We start from the raw sequence: 21,427 nt of genomic DNA, 5'->3' as shown, positions 1-21,427 counted from the left end.
TGTGTGGCCAGCACATATGCTGATTCAGGCCACACTTTGAGAACCCACGGAGTATGGCTTAAATGAGGAAATATTTGTAAAACATTTTGAATAATGCCTGGGCACACGGTGAGGGAAAGCGTTATACGAGTATACATTTAAACTGAATATAAAGTCAATGTCCTATAGACTTTTTAAAACATATTTTTTAAAGGTTTGATCAACACGTGCCAGGTCGGGTGGGCTTCAAGGCTTCAAGGGCGTTCAGGGTTTTGTCTGCCTTCACGTTTGCTGGGAGAGACGTGGAACCACACTGTTCAAACTCTATGCTAAGAGCAGTTTCAGGGGAGAAGGCAGCGGGGCTGTGGCAGTGCAGGAGGGTCCCCAAACCCTGCGTGGGGGTGAGAAGAGCGGAGGGGTTGTGGGTTCAGGAAAGGCTCTCCTGGGGGTGGGGACGGTGTCTTACGGACGAGGGGATTTAGCCAGATCAAAAGCACCGGGGGATTCGGGGGCTTGGGACGAGAAAACTCATGGTGCTAAGATCCAAACCCTGGCGTCGCCTCCTCTGTGAAGTGGCGTTGATGTTACAAGGAGCCGCTAAAGAATGGCTCGGCTGGCAGGTGAGCCGGGCGGCGTCGGGGATAGAGGACCCCTCGATCCTTGCGCCCCTCTTGGAGGACACCTGTACCGGAGCGGCGTCTGCGATCAGGTCAACGGGGAGCGTCCGAGAGCTGGAGTGTCCTCGCTTCCTCCCCAGGATTCACCCCACACCGGAGGCCACCTCACGACCCCTCTATTCCTCTTCAACGCAGGGGCCGCCCTGTGACGCTGCGAAGCACCCACAGACAAGTGACCCCCGTGACCACCGCCGCCGCCCCTTCTCCGCCTGGCTAGCCTCGACCCCTCCGGGGCGGGAGTGGGAGAAGAGGAGCCTGGAGCCGGCGGAGGAGAGGTTGGCGCGGCGGGTGGGGGAGGACGGAGGGAGGAGCGGGGACCGGGGGCTGCCGAATCGGCGGACGGGGGGCGGTGCCGGTGGGGACCTCAGGGCGCCCTCGGGCGGCGGAAGCCGGGCGCGCCCCTCGCCAGGCCGGGATTGGGGCGGGGCGCGCGGCATCCCTGCGCGGGGGGAGCCGGTCAGCAGACCTCGCCACCGCCAAAGTTTCCCGGAGGAGCCGCGGCCGCCTTTCCTTCCCAGGCACCGGGCGTGGGGGCGCCACTCAGGCGCGAACTGTTTCCGAGGGCAGCGGGGCCCCCTCTTCAGCCAGACCCCTCGCCTCCATTGCGTCCAACTCGGATTCCCAACTTGGGAGGCGCCGCGGGCCTGCGCACGCGCGCCTTCCTCTCCTCGCCGTCCTCCTCCTCCTCCTCCTCCCACTTGAGAGCAGGCTCCGGGCCGAGCGGGCGCCGAGACCCGCACCCAGCGCGCTGACCCGGCTCCGATCCTCTGCTCCGCCCATGCCGACGCCGGCCGCCCGCCGGGTGCGCCCTCGCCCGAGGGCCCCCTAAGCGCAGGCCGGCTGGGCGCCGCGAGGTGGGCCTGACCCGGCGCTGCCCTCGACAGCCGCAAGTTTGGGAGTTGCACTAGTTTGCGGGGAGGGGGAGAGGCCGGGCGGGGGGCCATGGAGGAGGACCGAGGGTCGGCGCTGGCTGCCGAGTCGGTCCTGGAGAAGAACGTGGCGGAGCTGACCGTCATGGACGTGTACGACATCGCGTCGCTGGTGGGCCACGAGTTCGAGCGGGTCATCGACCAGCACGGCTGCGAGGCCATCGCGCGCCTCATGCCCAAGGTCGTGCGCGTCCTGGAGATCCTGGAGGTGCTGGTGAGTCGCCACCACGTCGCGCCAGAACTGGACGAGCTGCGCCTCGAGCTGGACCGTCTGCGCCTGGAGAGGATGGACCGTATCGAGAAGGAGCGCAAGCACCAGAAGGTGGGCAGCCGCCTCAGTCAGCCCATCCAGGCAGTGGGGCCACTGGGACCAGGGGGCCCGTCAACATTGGGCACACGTGTGTATGCAGGGACTAGGTTAGAGGAGACCCGACTGGATGAGAGAGGGAGGGATGGAGGAAGGGCCTTTGGCTCTCTTTTGCTCGGCCATGAGCACCTGGCATATATCACCCCAGAGACTAAGGGCAGCTCTTTGGAGTCAGACCTGAGTTCCAATTCTATCTCTACCATTTAATAGCCGTGTGACCCTGGGTAAGTTACTTAACCTCTCTGTTCTTTTATTTCCTTACATGTCATATGGTGGTAGTAATAGGACCCACCTTATAAGAATTAAGCAGGGTAAAGTGCTTGGATAATATTACTTGTTTCCAGAAATGACATAAGCTTTCTGCCCTTTAGTGTTATCCAAGATATGATACCAGACCCCTTTTTTCACTCTACCTCCCAACCCACCAGAGAGCACAGTGGATGTGACCTCCATCTCCTGAGCTATTATTGACCTCCAGTCTCTGGGTTCCTATTTGCAAATTGCTTGCCAGGGTTTCTTCTGGTTTATTAACCTGTGCTCTGAGGTGCTTTCCCCTCCTTGATTTTATCTTTAATCCTCATAGGACTCTGAGGTAGGAATTACTATCTTCATTTTACAGATGAAGCAACCGAGGGTGAGTGGGGTGGGGGGACTTGGTCCTAAGTTAGTGCTGAGAGAAACCCAGCTCCAGTGGAGATAGCGCTAGTGTCTCTTCCCTACCCTGTTTAAATTAGGGGGAGGAGTTGATTTGGGGCAGCTTTAAAGCTAAGTCTCTGCCCTGTGAACAAGAAGTTCTCTGGGCTCATGCACTGGGGCCTCCCCACTGGGCTAGTAGTCCAGACGAGGTGCCTGGGGAAAAGGAAGTGGGAGACTGTGTGGTTTCCTGCCCCAACCTCAGCCCAGGGAAGCTCCTGTCAGAATCTTCCCCCGACTGAGAATAGGAGGAAACGCCTTTCCTTGGAGGATCCCGGTACCTGACAATCTCTGGCTTGCTGTGTGGCCTCAGGAAATACACTTGGCCTCTCTGAACCTCCCTGGCAGGCCATCACCCATTGTGTGCTTTGAGGTCTGGTGTTTTCAAGGAAAATAACTCAGGCTGTGTCTGCAGTTTTGACCTGAGGGCAGATCTGTGGGTGGGTTAAGAACCACCAGTGTTTGCGAGATTGGATTGTGTTTGTCCTCATAGGTCCCTATGCCCTGGGGTCAAGAAGGAAACTCAAGCTCCCAAGAGTTAGGGAACATTTCCAAGATAACTCTAACCCTGGAGCTTGAAAATGCCCCAGCCCTGTAATTAGTGTTAAGATTCCCAGGAGCAGGGACTTTGGAACTAGACAGCCTGGTTTCAAACCCTACCACTCAGGTCTGTGTGATCTTGGGCAAGTCACCTCATCTCTCTGTGCCTCAGTTTCCTCAGCTGTAAAATGAGCATAATAACAGAACCCGTCTTGTATGGTTGTGATAAGAATTAAAGTAGTTCATGTATGTAAAGTGCTCAGGACAGAGCCTAGCCCATTGTGAGGGCCCCACAAGTGTTAACTTGTTTTTAGGCCTGGAGAGGCTTTCACTGAGATGCTCATAGGCTGATACTGGGGACCCCATCCCCATTCCAGGCACCCCTACTCCTACCCCAGAGCCCTCCATCTCTCCTAGAGGGTTAGGGAAGGAAGGGACCTTTGAAATCCTCTCATGCCTCTTACTAGCAGGGACCAAGGGGCTTAGGCCAGGTCGCAGAGAAGTCCTGACAGCCATGTCGCCACCCCTGGCATTTTAGTTCTGCCACAGCCAGGCTGGGAGGCACCCCTTGGAGACATTGGAGGTCACTAGGCTTGGAGTCAGATGGAATTCCCAGCCAGTTGCACTTGTGGCTTCTGGAACCCTGTCAGCTAGGAAGTAAACACCAATGTGTTCACTGGCACAGTTTGTTTGTAAACACTGAGGATGAGCTTTCATCAACCAGAGGACAGCATTCTTTTCCCTATAACAGCCCCCAACTCCTTTACTTTATATTCTTGGGATCTAGAGAGAGTCGACTGATTTTCTCCCCCTGTAGTCTCAAAGGCTCTTCAAGATAGTTTCCACAAAAATCTTATGTCCTTGATCTTATCTCTCTGTCCCTTCTTTACTTCCTTCCTCCCTTCCTTTCTTCTTTCTTCCTTTGTTCTGCCTGATGTCTCGGTCTGTAACACCATTGACAGGCCACAGCATGCAAAATACTCTCCTAAGTGACACGTACGATGCAGAGGAAAGGAAAGCTGGGTTCTCATTTTAGGCGGTGGGTGTGGGGAAGACAGGAAAAGACACACAAATAGGTTTTAGAAAGCAGTGGCTATGCAGATGTAGTTGTTTGCATATAATGTTTATATATTGTTTACATATAATATAAACAGCATATGTTCATTTATTCATTCAACAAACATACTTACTGAGTACCTACTGTGTGCCTACGCTAGCACTGTTCTGGGGGAGAGCGGTGACCACAACTGATGAGGTCTTTGCACTTATGGACCTAACTTAATAGTGCAGTGTTGTCCCATAGAAATACAATATGGCTTGTCACATTAATAAAAAGGCACACAGCTGACGTTAATTTTAAAACATGTCTTATCAAACCCAATCTATCCAAAATATTATTTCAATATGTAACAATGTAACAAATTTAATTGCAATATGTGTGTAATTGACATGTAACATTAGTTTCAGATGTACAACATAATGATTTGATATGTGTGTATGTTACAAACAAATCAACACAATATGTTTAATTAATATTCACGTTACATAGCTACAAAAAATATTATTAATTAGATATTTTGCATTTTTTTTCTGTGCTATGTCTTCTAAATCCAGTGGTGTTTAACTCTTACTGCATGTTTCGATTCAGACCAGCCGCATTTCAAGTGCCCAGCAGTCACATATGGCTTGTGGCTACTCTATGGGATGGTGAAATTCTAGGGTGAAGCGATAGGCTTTTTTTTTAAAGCTTTTACAGTTTCAGCTTATAAGTACCATGAAGAAAATCAAACAGGGAGATATGAAAGAGAGTTGTCAGGGTGGGGGTCTAATAGATGGGGCAGTCAGGAAGGCCTCCCTGGGGAGATGACATCTGAGCTGAGATTTGAATGAAGTGTAGGTGCCAGCCACAAAGATCGGAGGAGGGGCTAGAATTCTAGGCAGAAGCCACAGCAAGTGCAAAGGCCCTGAGGTAGGTAAGAGCTTGGTGTGAGTTTAGGGAACACAAAGAAGGTCAGTGTTCCTTCTAGAAGGTCACTCTTCTAGAGCAGAGTGAGTGAGGAATAGGGGTGGGAGATGAGGTCAGGGAGATGAGGGGGTCTGATTATGTTGGACCTCGTGAACCAGTATAAGGAGTTTGAGGGCTGTTAATGCAGAGAGAAGGCAAAGAAAGTGATCAACCAGGGGTGACTTCCTGGATGGGCCTTTTTAGCTGCTATGGAGTCAGGATAAAATTCTCCATGGTCAGCTCAGAGGCAAGCATCTGCTCTCCCAGCATCAACTTTAATTCACTGAGAGGAGAGGGAGAAAAAGAACTGAGTGTTAAAAGTCTCTATTTGTCCCTGTTACTGCTATGACAAATTGCCACAAACTTGCTCAAAACCATCAAATTTATGATCAGACTAGATAATATGATATTATGAATATAACCAATATGAATAATGCTAGATAAAATTCTGGAGGTCGGAGGTCAGAAATGGGTCAGCAGGGCACTTTGGCTTCTGGAGGCTCTAGGCAAGAATCCATTTCCTGGCCTTTTCCCGCTTCTGGAAGCTGCCAGCCTTCCTTGGCTTGTGTGGCCCCTTCCTCCAGCTTCAAAGCCAGCAGTGTGGCATCTTCGTGTCTCTCTCTAACTCAGACCTCTGCTTCTGTTGCCATTTCATCTCTAACTCTGACCCTCTTGCCTCCCTCTTGTCACTTATAAGGACCATTGGGCCCATCCAGATGACCCAGGAGTCTCTCCCCACAACAGGATCCTTAACGGGTTCACATCTGCCAAGTTCTTTTGCCATGTAAGGTCACATATTTTCAGGTTCCACGGATTAGGATGGGTACATCTTTGGGGGACTTTGTTCTGCTTACCCCAGCCAGTTACACTTGACTGATACTTGCTGGGGTCCTCTGTGTGCTCAGCCCGCGCCGGGCGGAAAGAGAGGGAAACAGCAGAGGGGCTGGAAGAGCCTGACTCTGCTCCCAGCCCGCCCCTGCGTGGCAAGGATGCGTGCCCACTCCATCATTCCACCACCACTTCCACCCTCTGCCACTGTCCTTCACCTTCCCTGGTGACCTTGAGCCAGCTGTGTGAGTACTTAGTTATTACCTCTTATTTCCCCAATGCTATGAGCTTCCCAACAAAGGAGATGGGACTTACAACCTTATTTAGGAGCTGAGCAGAGGTGATGCTGACATCTGGCCACCTGGGCCGGCTTGTGATGGGCTGTAGGAGGAACGGAAATCTGCATGCACACCTTTAGCCCTTTCTAGGTGCTGGACACTATTCCAGATGATTTACATGGATTAACCATTTAATCCTCATGATCACCCTCGAAGGGAGATATAGTACTATTTTGCTTATTTCCAAAGCACGCAAAGATTGAAAAACTTGTCCAAGATCAGCTGGTAAGCAGCAGACACAGGATCCAAACGTGGGTCAGCAGGCTCAGTGTCACTGCTTTAAACCAGCATTCCACACAGGCCCAGCAATAACGCCCTGCTTAGTTCATGGTTTTACAGAATACCTTTTTTTTCTTGGTAGCAGCTTTATTGAATATAATTTGCATGCCGCACAGCTCACCCATTTAAAGTCTGCAGTTCAACCTCTTTAGTGTATTCAGAGTTGTGCCACAATCACCACAGTCAGTTTTAGGACATTGTCATTACTCAGAAAAGAAAGCCCTCACCCATTAGTAGTCACTCATTTAACCCGTCACCCTCCAGCCCTAGACAACTGCCACTCTGCGTTCTGTCTCTGTGGATTTGCCTGTTCTGGACATTTCACTTTAGTGGAATCACATACTGTGTATCCTTTTGTGTCTGGCTGCTTTCACTTAGTGTAATGTTTTCAAGGTTCGTCCATGTCGCAGCGTGTCGGCGCTTCATTCTGTTTTTGTCCGAATAACATCCTATTGTATGGAGGGACCACGTTTTATTCACCCGTTCATCTATTGATGGACATCGGGTTGTTTCTCCCTTTTGTGAATCATGCTACTGTGAACATTCACACACATGTTTTTGCGTGGACGTGTTTTCATTTCCCTTGGGCAGATCCTAGGGGTGGAATTGCTGTGTCCGATGGTAACTGTGTTTAACTTTCTGAGGAGCTGCCAGACTGTCAGACAGCAGCTGCACCATTTTTCGTCCTCACCAGCAATGCACGAGGCTTCCAATTTCTTCATATTCATGCCAATACTTGTTATTTGTTTCTTTCATTATAGCCATCCACAAAATTATTTTAATTATCCTCACACCAACCCTGTCGGCTTTGATACGAGGGCTCCCCAGCTGAGGGAAACTGAGGCTCAGTGGTCAAGCGAGTTGCCCAACACCGCTCAAAGTGATGCCCGTATCAGACATCCGAGGAGCTCTGGGGCCAGGTGGCAACCCTCAGGGCCTTTGCAGCCTCTTTCTTTCTTGGGGAGAAGTTTGTCCTGACTGAGGGTGTGTTCAATGGTCAGGGACGTGACCTCCCCAGAGAGGTTGGGCATATGTTAGGGTGCCCGTAGCCTGCGGCTCCTCATCCTCTCTCTTCTGTCTAGTTAACAGGTGCAGTGCCAGCTCTTTCGTTGTCCTTGGGGCAGTTCTAACCTAGCCAGGTGCTAACAGAGGAAGGGGGCCTCCTGTCACTTGTAAAGTTTCCACATGGGCTAGTGGTGGCCTTGCCTGCTTACCTGCCCGATTCTTGGTTCTCGTGGATAAGGGAAGACCCAAAGCCCTTGCAACCCCGAGCTGCTCCCGAGGGTCAGGGGGTGAGGCTGCTGCCTGGGCAGGCTGTAACCCCATACTGGCCCATCGCCTCGGCAGGAGCTGGAGCTGGTGGAGGACGTGTGGCGAGGGGAAGCGCAGGACCTCCTTTCCCAGATCGCCCAGCTGCAGGAGGAGAACAAGCAGCTCATGACCAATCTCTCCCACAAGGATGTCAGCTTCTCTGAGGAAGAGTTCCAGAAGCATGAAGGTGAGAGGAGGGGTCAGCCTGGCGGTGGGGGGCAGAAGGCTGTTCCCACTGTCATCACCCATGTCGTGAGTGACGTAACGGTTTCGGTCCCTGAGCGATCGTGTGGTGTTTCTAACCTGCAAAGCCCTTGGCTCATATTGTCACCATCACTCTGCCTGAGAGAAATTGTTTCGCCTAAGTTACAGATGATGGAACTAAGCGTTCGTTCAGCAAGTTGTTACAGATTCCTCACTTTTCTGGGCTTTTTCCTGGGTACTGGGGATACACCTTAGATAAGACAAAGCCCCTACCCTCATGAAGCTTATTCTCGTGTGGAGGACATAGGTAATAAGTATGTAAACAAATAAATGGAGGACAGCATTCCAAATGGTGACGAGTGTGATGGAAGAACTGTAACAGTGGGATAGGATAGAGGTGATTTGGTGAGGGATTTGGCTAGATAACGCTGATCAGGGAAGGCCTCTCTGATGGGGTAACATTTGAGCCCTAATAGAGTGATGGAGCGAGCCGTACAAATATCTTGGGAGGGAAGCAAGTGCAAAGGCCCTGGGGCATGAGAACCTTCACTCCAGGCCCCCTGCTGGTGCTGGGGAAGCAAAGACAGACAGTGGGATTTGGTCTGGGCCCTGGTGAGCTGCGTCAGCTCTGTGCCCCCGCGCCAGCCTCCTTCCCAACCAGAGGCTGCCTCTGACCCCCAGGGAAACTCAGACCCATCTCTTTAGTCTGAGTAAACACCTTGGGTTCCCACCCAAGCCCCTTATGTTTGATGGGATGGAGAATGGACTTTCGTGGGTGCCTAACGTTTAGAACTTGGAGTTACAACTCTGTGAGGCTGAGGTAGCACACTGGTAAAGGACTGTAGGGACCAAGAAAAAAGGAAATCTTTGAGCCAGGTCCTGAAATTCTCTTTTTCATGAGTTTCTTTTGTTGAGATGTGATTCGTGCGATGAAAACAAAAATCTTAGTTGTTCTAAGCATGGGCTCTAGAGCCAGACTACTTAAGTGTGAGCTGTAACCCCAGTACTTACCGCTAATTAACCTCGATCGTTTCACTTGACCTTTGTGTGCCTAAGTCCCCTTGTAAATATGGGGGAAATAACTATCTTCCTCATAAGGTGGTTGTGAGGATTAAATGAATTAATACATGTAGACTGTTTGGAATAAGAATAGTACCTGGTATATACACTCTGCAAGTGTGAACTATTATTACTGAGAATTATTTTTATCTAGTCCAACGTCTTTAATTGAACTGCTGAGAAAAATGGAGGATGAAAGAGTACATCATTCCTTCTTATGGCTTGGAGATACTCCATTGTATGGATAGACCACATTTTGCTTATTCATTCATCCATTGGTGGACTTTTGGGTTGTTTCCCATTTTCGGCTACTGTGAACATTCCGATGTTTGTGTGGACGTGTGTTTTCAGTGCTTTGTTGTCTATACCTGGGAGTGGAATTGCTGGGTCATCTGGTAACTGTGTGGGGATTGCTGAGGAACCTGTAGCCATCTTTTTGTCTGTGACATTTCTGCAGGATGCCCCAGGCCTCTGGGATGACCTGGGAATTCCCGCTGCCTGTCCCAGTGACATCTCAGGGCCCCAGGCCTGGACCCGGACACCCTGGCTGCTCCCGTGCACAGCACCCGTGTCTGTGGAGCTTTGCTCAGCTTTCCAGACCCTTGCCCAGCTTGTCATGAAATAGTCCACGTGGCATCATCTGAGATGCACTTAATTGGCCTCTAGCATGGCTCCAGATCCCAAAGGGTTAGCTCGGGGAGGCTCGTTTCTGCTCTGTAGCAACCCCCACCGGGTGGAGAGACCGAGCAGATGCCAGACGTGCCTTTCATGGTTATTTTTATTTTTGCACGGGAAACCATGGGAACACAAGGACAAAAGCATTTCTTCCACCTGCGAGAGGGACAGACATTGGGCAGAGGGGTCCCTGAGCGAAGGTGGAGCCTGCGGAGTTAGACTGTGTGTCTAGGGGAGACAGGATTTAGGGGTGTCATTGTGAGATGGGGTGAGAGGGGTGGGAGAGCCTGCTCGGAGCAGCTGGCCCTGCATGGAGCAGCATTGCTTTCTCAGCAGTTAATGCCAGGCGCCGCGCTCACAGCCACCTTGGCAGGGTCCTGTCTCCCATTCCCTGGAATTCTCCAGATTCAAAAGCACTTCCCTGCCCCTTATTTTTGGAAATCTGTCTTGTCAACTGGAGGGCAACAATAGAAAATACTTACGAATTAGCACATGTGGAAATGAATTACAGGTGTCAACGCTATTGGATAGGGGAGGTGAGGGTGCAAACATACACCCAAGGGTCTGGAAAAATTCTTGAGCTCTGGACAGAGAACTCCATCACCAGGAGAGGAGGAAAACGGAGCTGGGAGTTACTTACTGTGTTTCCCCAAAAATAAGACCTAACCGGAAAATAAATGCTAGCAGATTTTTCAGGATGACATCCCCTGAACATAAGCCCTAATGCGTCTTTTGGAGCACAACTTATTACAAGACCCAGTCTTATTTTTGGGGTAACATGGTACTGGTCCCATCCTCAGGTTCCTCACCTGCAAAATGGGAATTGACGACTCCTGATTCCTAGGATTGTTGAGACAAAGTATAGACAGCATCAAACATGGAGCTGTCCAATAAAAGATGTCCCCAAGGGCAGTTATGTTGACTTTGTCCTACCAGTGGCACCTTATGTGGGAGCCAAGAGTGGTTGGTAGGAATTTCAGCTCAATAAAACATCGGCTGTGCTACCTTACATAATAAAAAGGAAAGAAAATACATTTTTTCAGTGATTTTTAGTAAATGTATGGAATTCTACAACCATCATAACAATCTAATTTTAAAACATTTCCGTCACCCCAAAAAGAAACCTCATGCCCCTTTACAGCCACTCCCACCCCTCATCCCCAGGCCACTATCAGTCTACTTCCTGTCTCTATGGATTTGCCTGTTGTGAACATTGCAAATAAATGGAATCCTGCAGTATGTGACCTCTTTCCCTCAGCACCGTGTTTTCAAGATTTGTCGCATTGTAGCGTGTTGGTATTTCATTCCTTTTTATAGCCACCAGGATATTCCATCAGATGGATGGACCACATTTTGTTTATGCATCAGCTGGTGGACACTTTGGCTTTTTTGTTTCTACCATGTTTGGCCATTGTGAATAGTGCTGCTGTGACTTTGTCACTTGTCGTTTTCACTTACAAGTGTATCTGTCTTTTAACTGGCTACATGGTTTCCCATTGGTGGAAGGTCCTTGTTTATTTTACTGTTTCTTTGCTTGTGAACATTTAGATTATTGCCATTTTTTTTGCTACTATCAACGTGGCTCCTGGGAGACCGACTTGGACTTGCTCGTGCACTTGCCCGAGTGTCTCTTTAAATCTAGATCTCAGGGCCCTGAATTGCTGGGTGACTAAAGGATTGCTCAGAAGTCTCCCAGCTTTTAACAGTGTCTGTGAGTCTGTGGAAAACACTTAACCCTCCTTTAATTTATCAAGGCACTCTTGTAACCACCCTTACACTTGATCTTGGCTTCAGCCTTTGGAGCAGGTATTTCCATTTTACGGGTAAAAGGACAGCGAACACTTAGAGACTTACTCCTGTGCCAGGCCTGTTGTGAGCATGTCTCACAGATTAACCCCTGCAGCCTCACAAGAGCCCCTCAAGTGGGGGACTCCACAGGATCCCCATTTGCAAGTGAGAAAACAGGCTCAGGTCAATGGCAGGTAAGTGGCAAGGCCAGGACTGAGTCCCAGACACCTAGCTTCAGACCCCAAGCTCTTGACCATTTTGTTCTCTGTCTCTCAGTCTTCCAGCCACGGACGCCCATGGAGGTGGATGATGTAGCTGGGTTACAGAGCCGGGCTTCCTTTCTCAAGAGAAAATCCATGCTCCCCCCCCCACCCCGTCCCCATGTGGCTCTTCTTCCTGCCTGATTTCTCCCCGCTACGAAGGATCAAATGAGCTGGGCCCTTAGTACCCCACCCACTAAGGGTAGGACAGGTGCTCAAAGAGCAAACAGCGAACATTTTTGTGGCTTTTCACAGACTCTGCCCACATCTGATTTCAGCTCCACTACACGCGTGCACTCATTGTGTCTGAGAAACACTTTTTTGGGAGATGTTAGCAGTGTCCTCTTGTTCACCAGCTGAGGCCCAGGCTCTGCCTTGCAGCAGTGGTCCAGGGGTTTTGGGAATGCTCGTTCATGATGGTGACCACCTGCTTGGGAATATCCAGGAGAGGACGGGGAGGCCAGTGGGAAAAACTCAGGTGGGACAGAGCAACTCAGAGTGGGAATCACACATGAGGAAAATAGCCGAGGAATCATCCACATGGCTACTGGGGGCCTGGTTGATTGGGCCAGTGTTTCCTGAGTCCCAGGGGAGAGGGAAATGGGGAACGTTTTTCCTTTGTTCATCTGTGTTTGAGCCTGACCCCCAACCCAGGTCTCCTGGGAGCGGGGATTAGCTGTCAGCCCCAGCGCCTGTAGGAGGCTGAATAATGTCTGCCCCCTCCCACTCCCCCCCCCACCGCAATTATCAGGTGGGGACACTGTGGATGTTACCTTATATGGTAAAAATCTTTACAAATGTGATTTAGTTCAAGATCTTGAGATGGGGAAAGTGCCCTCGATTATTTGGGTGGACCCTAAATGCCATCACAAGTATCTTTATAAGAGGGAGGCAGAGAGATTTCACACAGATGGAAGAGAAGGGCATGGGACCACGGAGAAGGCAGAGACTGGATGGATGATGCAGCCACAAGCCAAGGAACGCTGGCAGCACCAGCAGCTGGAAGAGGCAGGCACGAATTCTCCCTTAGAGTCTCCACAAGGAGCACAGCTCTGGCGACATCTTGAGTTTGGACTGATTTTAAACTTCTGGCTTCCAGAACTATGAGAAAATAAATTTCTGCTGTTCTAAGCTACCAGATTTTGTTGGTTATTTGTTAGAGCAGCCACACGAAACCAATATAACACCCATCCTCACAGTTCATTAATCCGCCCAATCCCTTAGCAAGCACCTACAGTGTGTCAGGCCTGTCCCTTAGTGAGCTCCTACTGTGTGCTCACCCAGGGAAGATACAGTGAACAGGTCGGGGAAGGACTCGCCTTCTGGGGCCGACAGTGTACTTGGTGGGGCGAAGCTCAGGGGAACAGACGGTAAGCAAGTAACCGACAACACGCCATCAGCAGGTCTGTGTGGCGAGCATCGTTCTCCATGTTCCGCGTGTATTAACTAGGTCAGTCATCACAGCAGCCCCAAGGAATGAGAGAGCCAGTATGCAAGCTTCCGAGCCTACCCTCTGAATCACCGTGCAGTAGCTTCTTTCCTTAGATGAGTGAATGTACAAGACACTTAGTAGTAGCTGTAAGGAGTGCGGTGAAGGTCATAAATGCTGTGGGAGGACGTTTACTTTAGAGGTGTCAGGGAAGGAAGGGCCTCTGTGAAGAGGTGATGTTTGAACTGAAGCCTGTGGAGCCAGCTGGGGAGCGGCTGGAAGGAAGGGATTTGTGGGCGCCCGGAATAACTATGGCAAATGCCCCGGGTGGGGATGAGCTTGGAGGGGTCAAGAGACAAAGCCTGTGCTGGGGCGGGATGAGTGGAGAGAGGAGGCCTGGGGCCAGTGTCATCTCAGCAGGAAGCTGCCGGGTGGTTTGAGCAGGGCAGGGAGGTGGGCTCACCTGCGGGTCTCGCTCCCCCTCCCAGGCATGTCAGAGCGGGAGCGGCAGGTGATGAAGAAGCTGAAGGAGGTGGTGGACAAGCAGCGCGATGAGATCCGAGCCAAGGACAGGGAGCTCGGGCTGAAGAATGAGGATGTCGAGGCTGTAAGTGGCGGATGAGCCCCGACCCCGTGTCCATCCTCTCAGCCAGTAGGTCCCTGCAAGAGCCTGGATCCTCCATTCAGGAGGTTCCCCAGCTCCCCTGGGTCTCAGTCTATGGACTCCGTAGGCTCCGTGGGGTGGGGATGGCAGACCCAGCCCTGAAACAGCAGCCATGAGGTGGACCCTCAGCCATCTCCACTGGAACAGCAGGTGGAACGTGGCACTGCCCAGTGGCCTGAGTCCTATACCCTGGGGAGGTCCCGAGGCCTGGTCAGCCTTTGCTCTGACCATGAGGCTTCTGCAGCCCACCCACTTTGTGCCCCTCTGTGAGCAGACCAGCATGGTTCAGGCTGCTCCAGGAACCCAGGCAGTGTCTCTACCTGGCCTAGAAAAAGACACCCCTTTCGCAAGCATGTTATTTCCATCTGCAAGGAAATTGTCATGATACCTGCATACTAGCAAGACTCTTATCTTCCCTCTGTCATAAAATTACAGTAAATATACAAATAGGCCATCTCTGGCGTCAACAGAGTTCTATGAACAAACCTCAAACGAATCAAGACGTCTACAGTATGAATGGCATGTCTGTAGATAGTTTGCCCTTGGGCAGTGCGCCACGTGAGCTACTGTACCGGGCAGCTCTGTTCGATGGCCTTTCTTGCTCCACAGCTGCAGCAACAGCAGACACGGCTGATGAAGATTAACCATGACCTCCGGCACCGCATCACAGTGGTGGAGGCCCAGGGGAAGGCCCTGATCGAACAGAAGGTGGAATTGGAGGCAGACCTACAAACGAAGGAGCAGGAGATGGGCAGCCTGCGGGCGGAGCTCGGGAAGCTGCGAGACAGGCTACAGGGCGAGCTCAGCCAGAATGGCGAGGAGGGCCCGGAGGTGAGTGGAACACCAGCTAAGGTGATGTGGGGGGACAGGCAGGTGTGTGGGCTGCCTCGTTCCCCATTACACGTAAGGAAATAGGAGGCCCAGAGAGAGCAAGCTGCTGGCTAGAGGACACACAGCTGGGTCGAGGCAGGGCTGGGCCTGAAACCCAGGACGCCCACCATTCTAGCCCAGGGTATTCAGCTCAATGTTGGTGACTGGGCATCTGCCATTTATCCGTTCATTCATTCAGATAATTACTGATTATATTGCAGGTTCATAGTAGCACTTTCCTAGTAACAAAAAGGTGGAAATAACCCACATGTCCATCAGCTAAAGAATGAAGAAACAAAATGTGGTCTGTCCATACTAGGCAATATTATTTGGCCGTAAATAGGAATGATGCAGTGACACATGCTCCAACATGGATGAACCTCAAAAACATACTAAGTGAAGGTAGCTAACACAAGAGACCACATACTGCGTGATTCCACTTACGTGAAATGTCTGGAACAGCACCCACAGAGACAGAAAGCAGATTGGTGGTTGCAGGGTGTGTGGGGAGGGAGGAATGGGGAGCGACTTCTAATGGGGATGGAGTTTCTTTTGGGGTGATGAAAATGTGCTGGAATTAGATAGAGGTGGTGGTCACACAATGTACTAAAAACCACTGAATTCTATATTTTAAAAGAGTGGATTTAATGGTATGTGAATTATATCTCAATTTTTTTTTTTTAAGAAAAGGTGATTCATCCTAAAGGAGAGATGGGGTGCCAGAAGGCCCCATATGTAACTGAGGGAGGAGCCGTAGTGTGTAGTAACTGCATGGACTCTAGAGCTGGTCTGATTCAGTTCAAGTCTAGCCTCTTACTGACTACCTCCATGACCTTGGGTACATTATTTAGCCTCTCTATGCCTCACTTTCCTCATCTGTAAAATGGGAGTAATAATCACAGTACTTACCCCCAGATTGTTCTTAGGAGATTTAAATGAATTAGTTCATTTAAAGTGTTAGCTGTTGTTGTTATTACCGTGATCATCTGGGCGAGTGAAAAAGGCTTCCCCAAGGAGGTGCTCGAAAGACAGTAAAGGATGTGAGGGGGGTGTGAGTTCCAGGCAGGGGGACAGAGAAATGCAGTGCAATGGAGGCGTGAGGGGGATGGGAGGGTGTCAGTGAGGTCAGAGAGGTGGGCAGGCCCAGCCCTGCCTGCCAGGCAGGCCAGAGAGGGAGGTTGGCCTTTTCTCTGAGAGCACTGTGCTGGGTGCTGTGGAGGTTCTGGAACTTTCCAACCCATGCAGGAGACACACTTAGATACCAGCAGCCACACTTACGGCGGGAGAGGCTTGTCTTGGTGGCAAGAGATTGTCTTAGTCCAGCTTCCCTAGCAGCAGAGCTTGAAAAAAGGAATATGAGCAAGAGGTCTATTTGGGAGGTGCTTCCCAGAGACCGGAGGCGTGAGACGGAAGGAGGAGACGTGGATGTGAGGGCATGTCATTGAAGTCACCGTGGGAGCTCTGTCCCGCTGGGACCTCTGAGAGGCGCCTTCCAGAACTGTCTTTCTGGAGGAGAAAGGCTTGGAACGTTTATCCACAAGCGTCTGCCCCTAGTTAGCTAAAGGTGGCCCCTAGGGGTGTTATGTCCCCGACACTCTGGGCTGAACTTACGGAGCAGATCCCGGGACAAAAATGGAAGGACATGCAGCGTGTGCTTGCGGCAGGGCCCTGTCACGTGGTGGGACCATACAGCTGCAGCTAAAACCCAGGTGGGCCCAGGGCTGTGACACGGGCCACCAGAGGTGTCTGCCACATAATGTGCCCCTGGAGTATGCCAGGCAGACCATCCTGATGGAAGAGCTGTTCCTGCTGCTGGATATTGGTGTTGGGTAGATTTTGATAGGTGAATATAATGGGTGGATATGCTGTTACAGAGAAGCATAGTGAGCTGTTTGGGAAAAACTCAGAGCTTTCTCTTTCTTCCAGCAAATAGTTTCTGGCTGTTTCAGGTTTGCAGACACCGTGCTAGTCCCCTGGGTTACAGGTTGGGGTGATAAGAGATGAGCTCACTGTCAGGTTGGCTCGGGTCCCAGTACAGTCAGTCAGTATATTGTGAATTCAGGCCAGACACTTCTAGGTTGTCTGAAGGACAGGAACCTGGGGTACAGGTAGGGAGGTGAGAGACAGAAGTCCTAAATGAGAGAGGTTAGGGCCTGCTTTTTGGCTCATAGAGACAGAAGCCTACGTTTAAATTGGTTGAGGATTTTTTAAAGAGAAATACTTGGCTGTGTAACTAAAAGCTTTGCTTTAAGGATGGCTTCGGGTCTAGCTGGTTCCTGGTGTCCAAATGATGCTATTAGGAGTTTGTTTCAGACCGTCTCTCAGCTTTGTTTTTCTCTGTATTGGTGTTATTCTCCTGTAGTCTCTTGCCATATAGTGGCCCCTGGTACTCGACCAGCTCTGCAACCCCAGTGGAAAGAAATTGCCTCTTTCCCAAATTCCCAGCAAAAGTCTCAGGGAACACTCTCATTGGCTCATCACTGAACCAATCATTGTGGCCTGACTTCTAGCCTACATATGACGTCCACTCTCTCCCTAGTCACGTGGCTTCCCCTGTTTGCTGGTATTCATCCAAGCCACATCCACTAAAAGTGGGAAAGGGGGAGTTTCTCCAGAGAAAAATTGCAACAAGTTGGCCCAGAGAAGTATGTGAATGGTGCAGGGCAGGCAGCGACAACAGCTATCATCTATAGTGCCAGAGAGTCAGAGCTGAGAATGCCACACACAAAACTCTGAGCAGTGGGGCACGTGGATCCCTTCACAGGGTTTTAATAGGGGGTGGCAGAATCAGAGATTTTGGAGGACACGTTGACCGGGGAAGGACCTAAGGCCAAGACATGGCTTTTGGGAGCTCTTTGCAATAATCCGGATACAAAAGTGGGGGCTGGACCAAATCTATGGCAGTGGGAGAGGGGAGGAAGCAGATGCCAAAGATACTCCCAATTCCTCTGGTGTACCCCTTCCAGCCTCCTGGACCCCACGAGAGCACAGGCCTATCTTCTGGGGAGGCCGGGCCCATTCCAAACCTGGGCCACAAGACTCCGAGCCCTTGTTCCAGATCTCTTTAGCAACAAGATCAAGGACAGGAACATTTCACACCTCCTTGGCCTGACCGCCTGTCGGTTTCAGTTTTCCACTCTGGCACCAGTGGGGCGGGACAGAAACGGGGGAGTAAAATCAGGTAGCAGTTATGACTAATCCACTGAGCTCAGTCCCTCTTTGCAGCATCTGTTCCCAGACTTGGGCAGCTTTGCTGAGTTTGACTCCGTTCCTCAGAGCTGGGTGGAGTTCAGGATGCTTGTCACTCAAACAGGGAAGCCACAGGTTGTGGTGGCTGCTCTACCTGCTGCTATGCGACCTGGGGCCCGTCCATCTCTTTGGTGGTCAGTTTCCTATCTGACAAATGAGGGGAATGAACGTGGTTTGATCCAGTAGATCCAATCGTGTGGCTGGGATGGAGGGCCCGGGGAGCAGAGCAGGAGGGCACAGTGAATTCTGAGTCGAGAGGCAATGGCAGTACAGGCCTTCAGGGCACTGAGATGGGTCTTGTGGGATGGGTAGGATGTCCATGGTGGAATGTGGGGCAGGCCAGGAGGAAGAGCGGGAGCCAGACTGGAGAATGTGCAGGGCGCAGCTGGGGTGGCGAGTTAGATTGGAGAGGGGAGATGGGAGCCATGGAGGGATCCAGAGCTGCAGAGGAATTAGTTGCCTGGGTTACTCTGATTCCCCGCCCCCCCCCCCCCCCCTTGATTCATACAAACCTTTCTGAGCTGCGTCACTGTCGTTTCAGTGTGATCTCTGGTACACAAGGCTTCTTACATATTTTTATGATGTGTTTATTGAGATAGAGTTCACATACCATGCAACTTAACCACTGAAAACGCACAATTCTGTGGGTTTCAGTATATTCACTATATTGTACAATCATCACCACTATCTAGAACATTTCCATCATCCCAAAAAGAACCCCCATCCTCATTAGCAGTCGCTCCCATCACTGCCTCCCCCAGCCCCTCGCCACCGCCAGTCTACTTCCTGTCTCTGTGGGTTTGCCTGTTCTGGACGTTGCATACAGGTGGGGTCGTAGCCCACGTGGCCCTGAATGTCTTTTTCACTCAGCATATTTTCTGTTTCTTCCAGTTTCTCCTGTTTTCACTGAAGGCTTTCACAATTAGACGTATCAACCATTAAGAAAATGAGGTGGTTGAAACCTATGTCATTTTACTAACCATTGCCACCCCAATAAATTTTAATTAAAAAGAAAAGAAGGAGGTGGGCTCCTGTCTAAAGGACTTACTATAAAATCAATAAGAAAACTATAAAGTTAATAGTTACCTTCTTGATGTCTCTGCCTTACCAGTTGATTTTTTAAGCAAGTTTTTCTGGAGATACGAGCATGACCAGCAGGTGACCAGAGCACAGTCAGTCCCCTTTGCCCGGCAGTGGGCAGCATGCCCAGGAGGCTAGCCCTCAGGATGGAGGCCTCGATGGAGGATGTGGCCTCCCTCAGGCCTCTCTGGACAGGCCCCATTGCTCGTTGGCTGGTCTCTTGGGCCTCCCCGAGAGCAGCTGGGGCCTCAGGGCATCTCCCCCAGGCTGTGCCCAGAGGGCCTCAGGGGACAAGCGGACAATCCGCGATAACCTGGGCCACCTCCATGGTCCCTCGTGGAGTAAGCCTAGAAGGTCTGCTGCCGATCGGCCCGATTGCCGTGCTGGGAACAGCTTCACAGTCTCTGGGTCTGGACAGGCTGATCTGGGGCTGCCCCAGGGACTGTGTCAGAGGCAGTGGCCTCGAGAAAAGCTGGAGCCCCACACCTTCCCTCTTCTGCAGTCGCAGGCAGTGGTCCCAGAAACCAGGACTGTTTTGCGAAGCTGTCTGGGCATCCCCCAAGCTCTGGAATTAGGTAGCACCTCCATAACAGAGCCATCCAGTCTCCAGAGAAAAAGAACCCGGGTTTTAAAGAGCCTTTGGGAGTCTTGAACAATTTCAACCCGTGGGAGGTGAGCAGGGAACGGCTCTGGCTTGAGAGCAGTGTTCATAGGAATCCTCAGATGTCTGGGCGGAAAGGGCCCTCAGTGATATTCCTGGGCTAGATAGGAAATACAGGCCAGGAGAGGAGCAGGCAGCTCGCCCAAAAGCCTCTTGGGAAGTGAGGGTCAGGGAAGCCATTGAAGGGCTTTACGTCTTCCTCAGGGCAGGTGGACACCTGTCAGATGGCCCCTTCCGGAGACATGGGGAGGCATGGGCCTTGTCTCTGTGAATGGCAGGGCCTGAGTTGTCCTGGGAGGCAGGGCCCAGAGGGAGTGTGTGAGCCTGAGATTTGGGTCCACGGCAGAGGCCACTGATGCCTATGGGGTCGAGGCAGGGAAGGAACAAGGGGTGGGGAGTGGCCAGCCGTGGAAAGAGCACATAGAAAGGAGCAGCAGCTATGCAGCACCAGTGTCCCCATGTGGGTCACCCAGTCCTCCAACTCTTTGCAAAAGGAAGCCCCAAACCCAAGCTTTAATATGACATCTCCAGATCTAAAATTGTTGGCCAGTGGTTCAAATGTTTTAGAACACAGTGAAGGCCAAACAAAATGGGGGTGGCGGACTGGAGGGGGTCCAGAGTTCCTAGCAAACTCCTACACATTCGTCAAGACCCCATGCACAGAGACCACGTCTGTCGTGATGCCTTCTGTGATCCTCTGCAGTGACAGTTTGATGTCCCTGCACCTCTTATTGTATCACCCTGTAAATTTCTATTGGTGTGTATCTTCCTTCCACCCCCACCTGTCTGATTCATCTCATTAGTTCAACAACCAGCAAGCACAAAGTTGATGCTCAATTAATGCTGAGTAAATATTAGACATCCAGGGATGCTCTGTGGTTAACCTGGGCAGGGGAAGAGAAGGGAACTGACCTCAGTGAGTACCTGCTGTGTAGGAGTCACTCTCTACCGTGTTTCCCTGAAAATAAGACCTAGCTGGATCATCAGCTGTAATGCGTCTTTTGGAGCAAAAATTAATATAAGACTCGGTATTTTATTTAGTTTTGTTTTATATTATATTATATTATATTATATTATATTATATTATATTATATTATATTATAGTCTGGGTCTTATAGTAAAATAAGACCGGGTCTTAAATTAATGTTTGCTCCAAAAGACACATTAGAGCTGGTGGTCCGGCTAGGTCTTATTTTCAGAGCAACATGGTATTCATGGTCTCGGGTAGAAGATACCGTCCGTGTATGTGGCTGTGCAAAAGGAGTTGGACACGAAGATGTACCCTGACAACACAGCCCACCTGGCGGGGTGGCCTCAGCAGACGCCTAGAGCACCTTCTTGGGAGGTTAAATCCACAAACATTCCCTCCCCCAGTTCTTGTGAGGGAACAGGCCCCACTCTGTCGCCCAGATGGGCTGGTGGGCAGCGTGTGTCAGGCTCCAGGTTCCTGCTGTAGCGAGTTGCCTGCCTGCTGCCCCTGCTGACTCCTGGTCTGTCCACTCCCCCAGCCCGCGCCTGCCAGGTGGCTCTTATGTCACCTGA

The 21,427-nt window shown here is 51.0% G+C and overlaps 1 protein-coding gene across 4 annotated transcripts in view; it reads left to right on the top strand.

The window, feature by feature from the left end:
* Nucleotides 1-1,018: 1,018 nt before the first annotated feature.
* RILPL1 (Rab interacting lysosomal protein like 1) overlaps nt 1,019-21,427 on the top strand; it is a 32,744-nt gene continuing 12,335 nt past the window's right edge. For 2 of the 4 annotated variants that reach the window (XM_019733964.3, XM_019733965.3), the window contains exons 1-4: nt 1,032-1,907; nt 7,983-8,133; nt 13,850-13,968; nt 14,635-14,856. In XM_019733964.3, the coding sequence (XP_019589523.1) occupies nt 1,599-1,907; nt 7,983-8,133; nt 13,850-13,968; nt 14,635-14,856 (801 nt within the window). In that variant the 5' untranslated portion in view covers nt 1,032-1,598. Of the gene's footprint in view, nt 1,908-7,982; nt 8,134-13,849; nt 13,969-14,634; nt 14,857-21,427 lie in introns of all 4 variants that reach the window. The other 2 variants (XM_019733963.3, XM_019733962.3) reach the window with 2 other exon arrangements.

Source organism: Rhinolophus sinicus, chromosome 9 (assembly GCF_057876585.1).
Source record: "Rhinolophus sinicus isolate RSI-liver-muscle chromosome 9, RSI-T2T, whole genome shotgun sequence".
Taxonomy (NCBI): Eukaryota; Metazoa; Chordata; class Mammalia; order Chiroptera; family Rhinolophidae; genus Rhinolophus; species Rhinolophus sinicus.
Note: the sequence above shows the minus strand (reverse complement) of the source record. Positions and strands in the feature narration are given on the sequence as shown.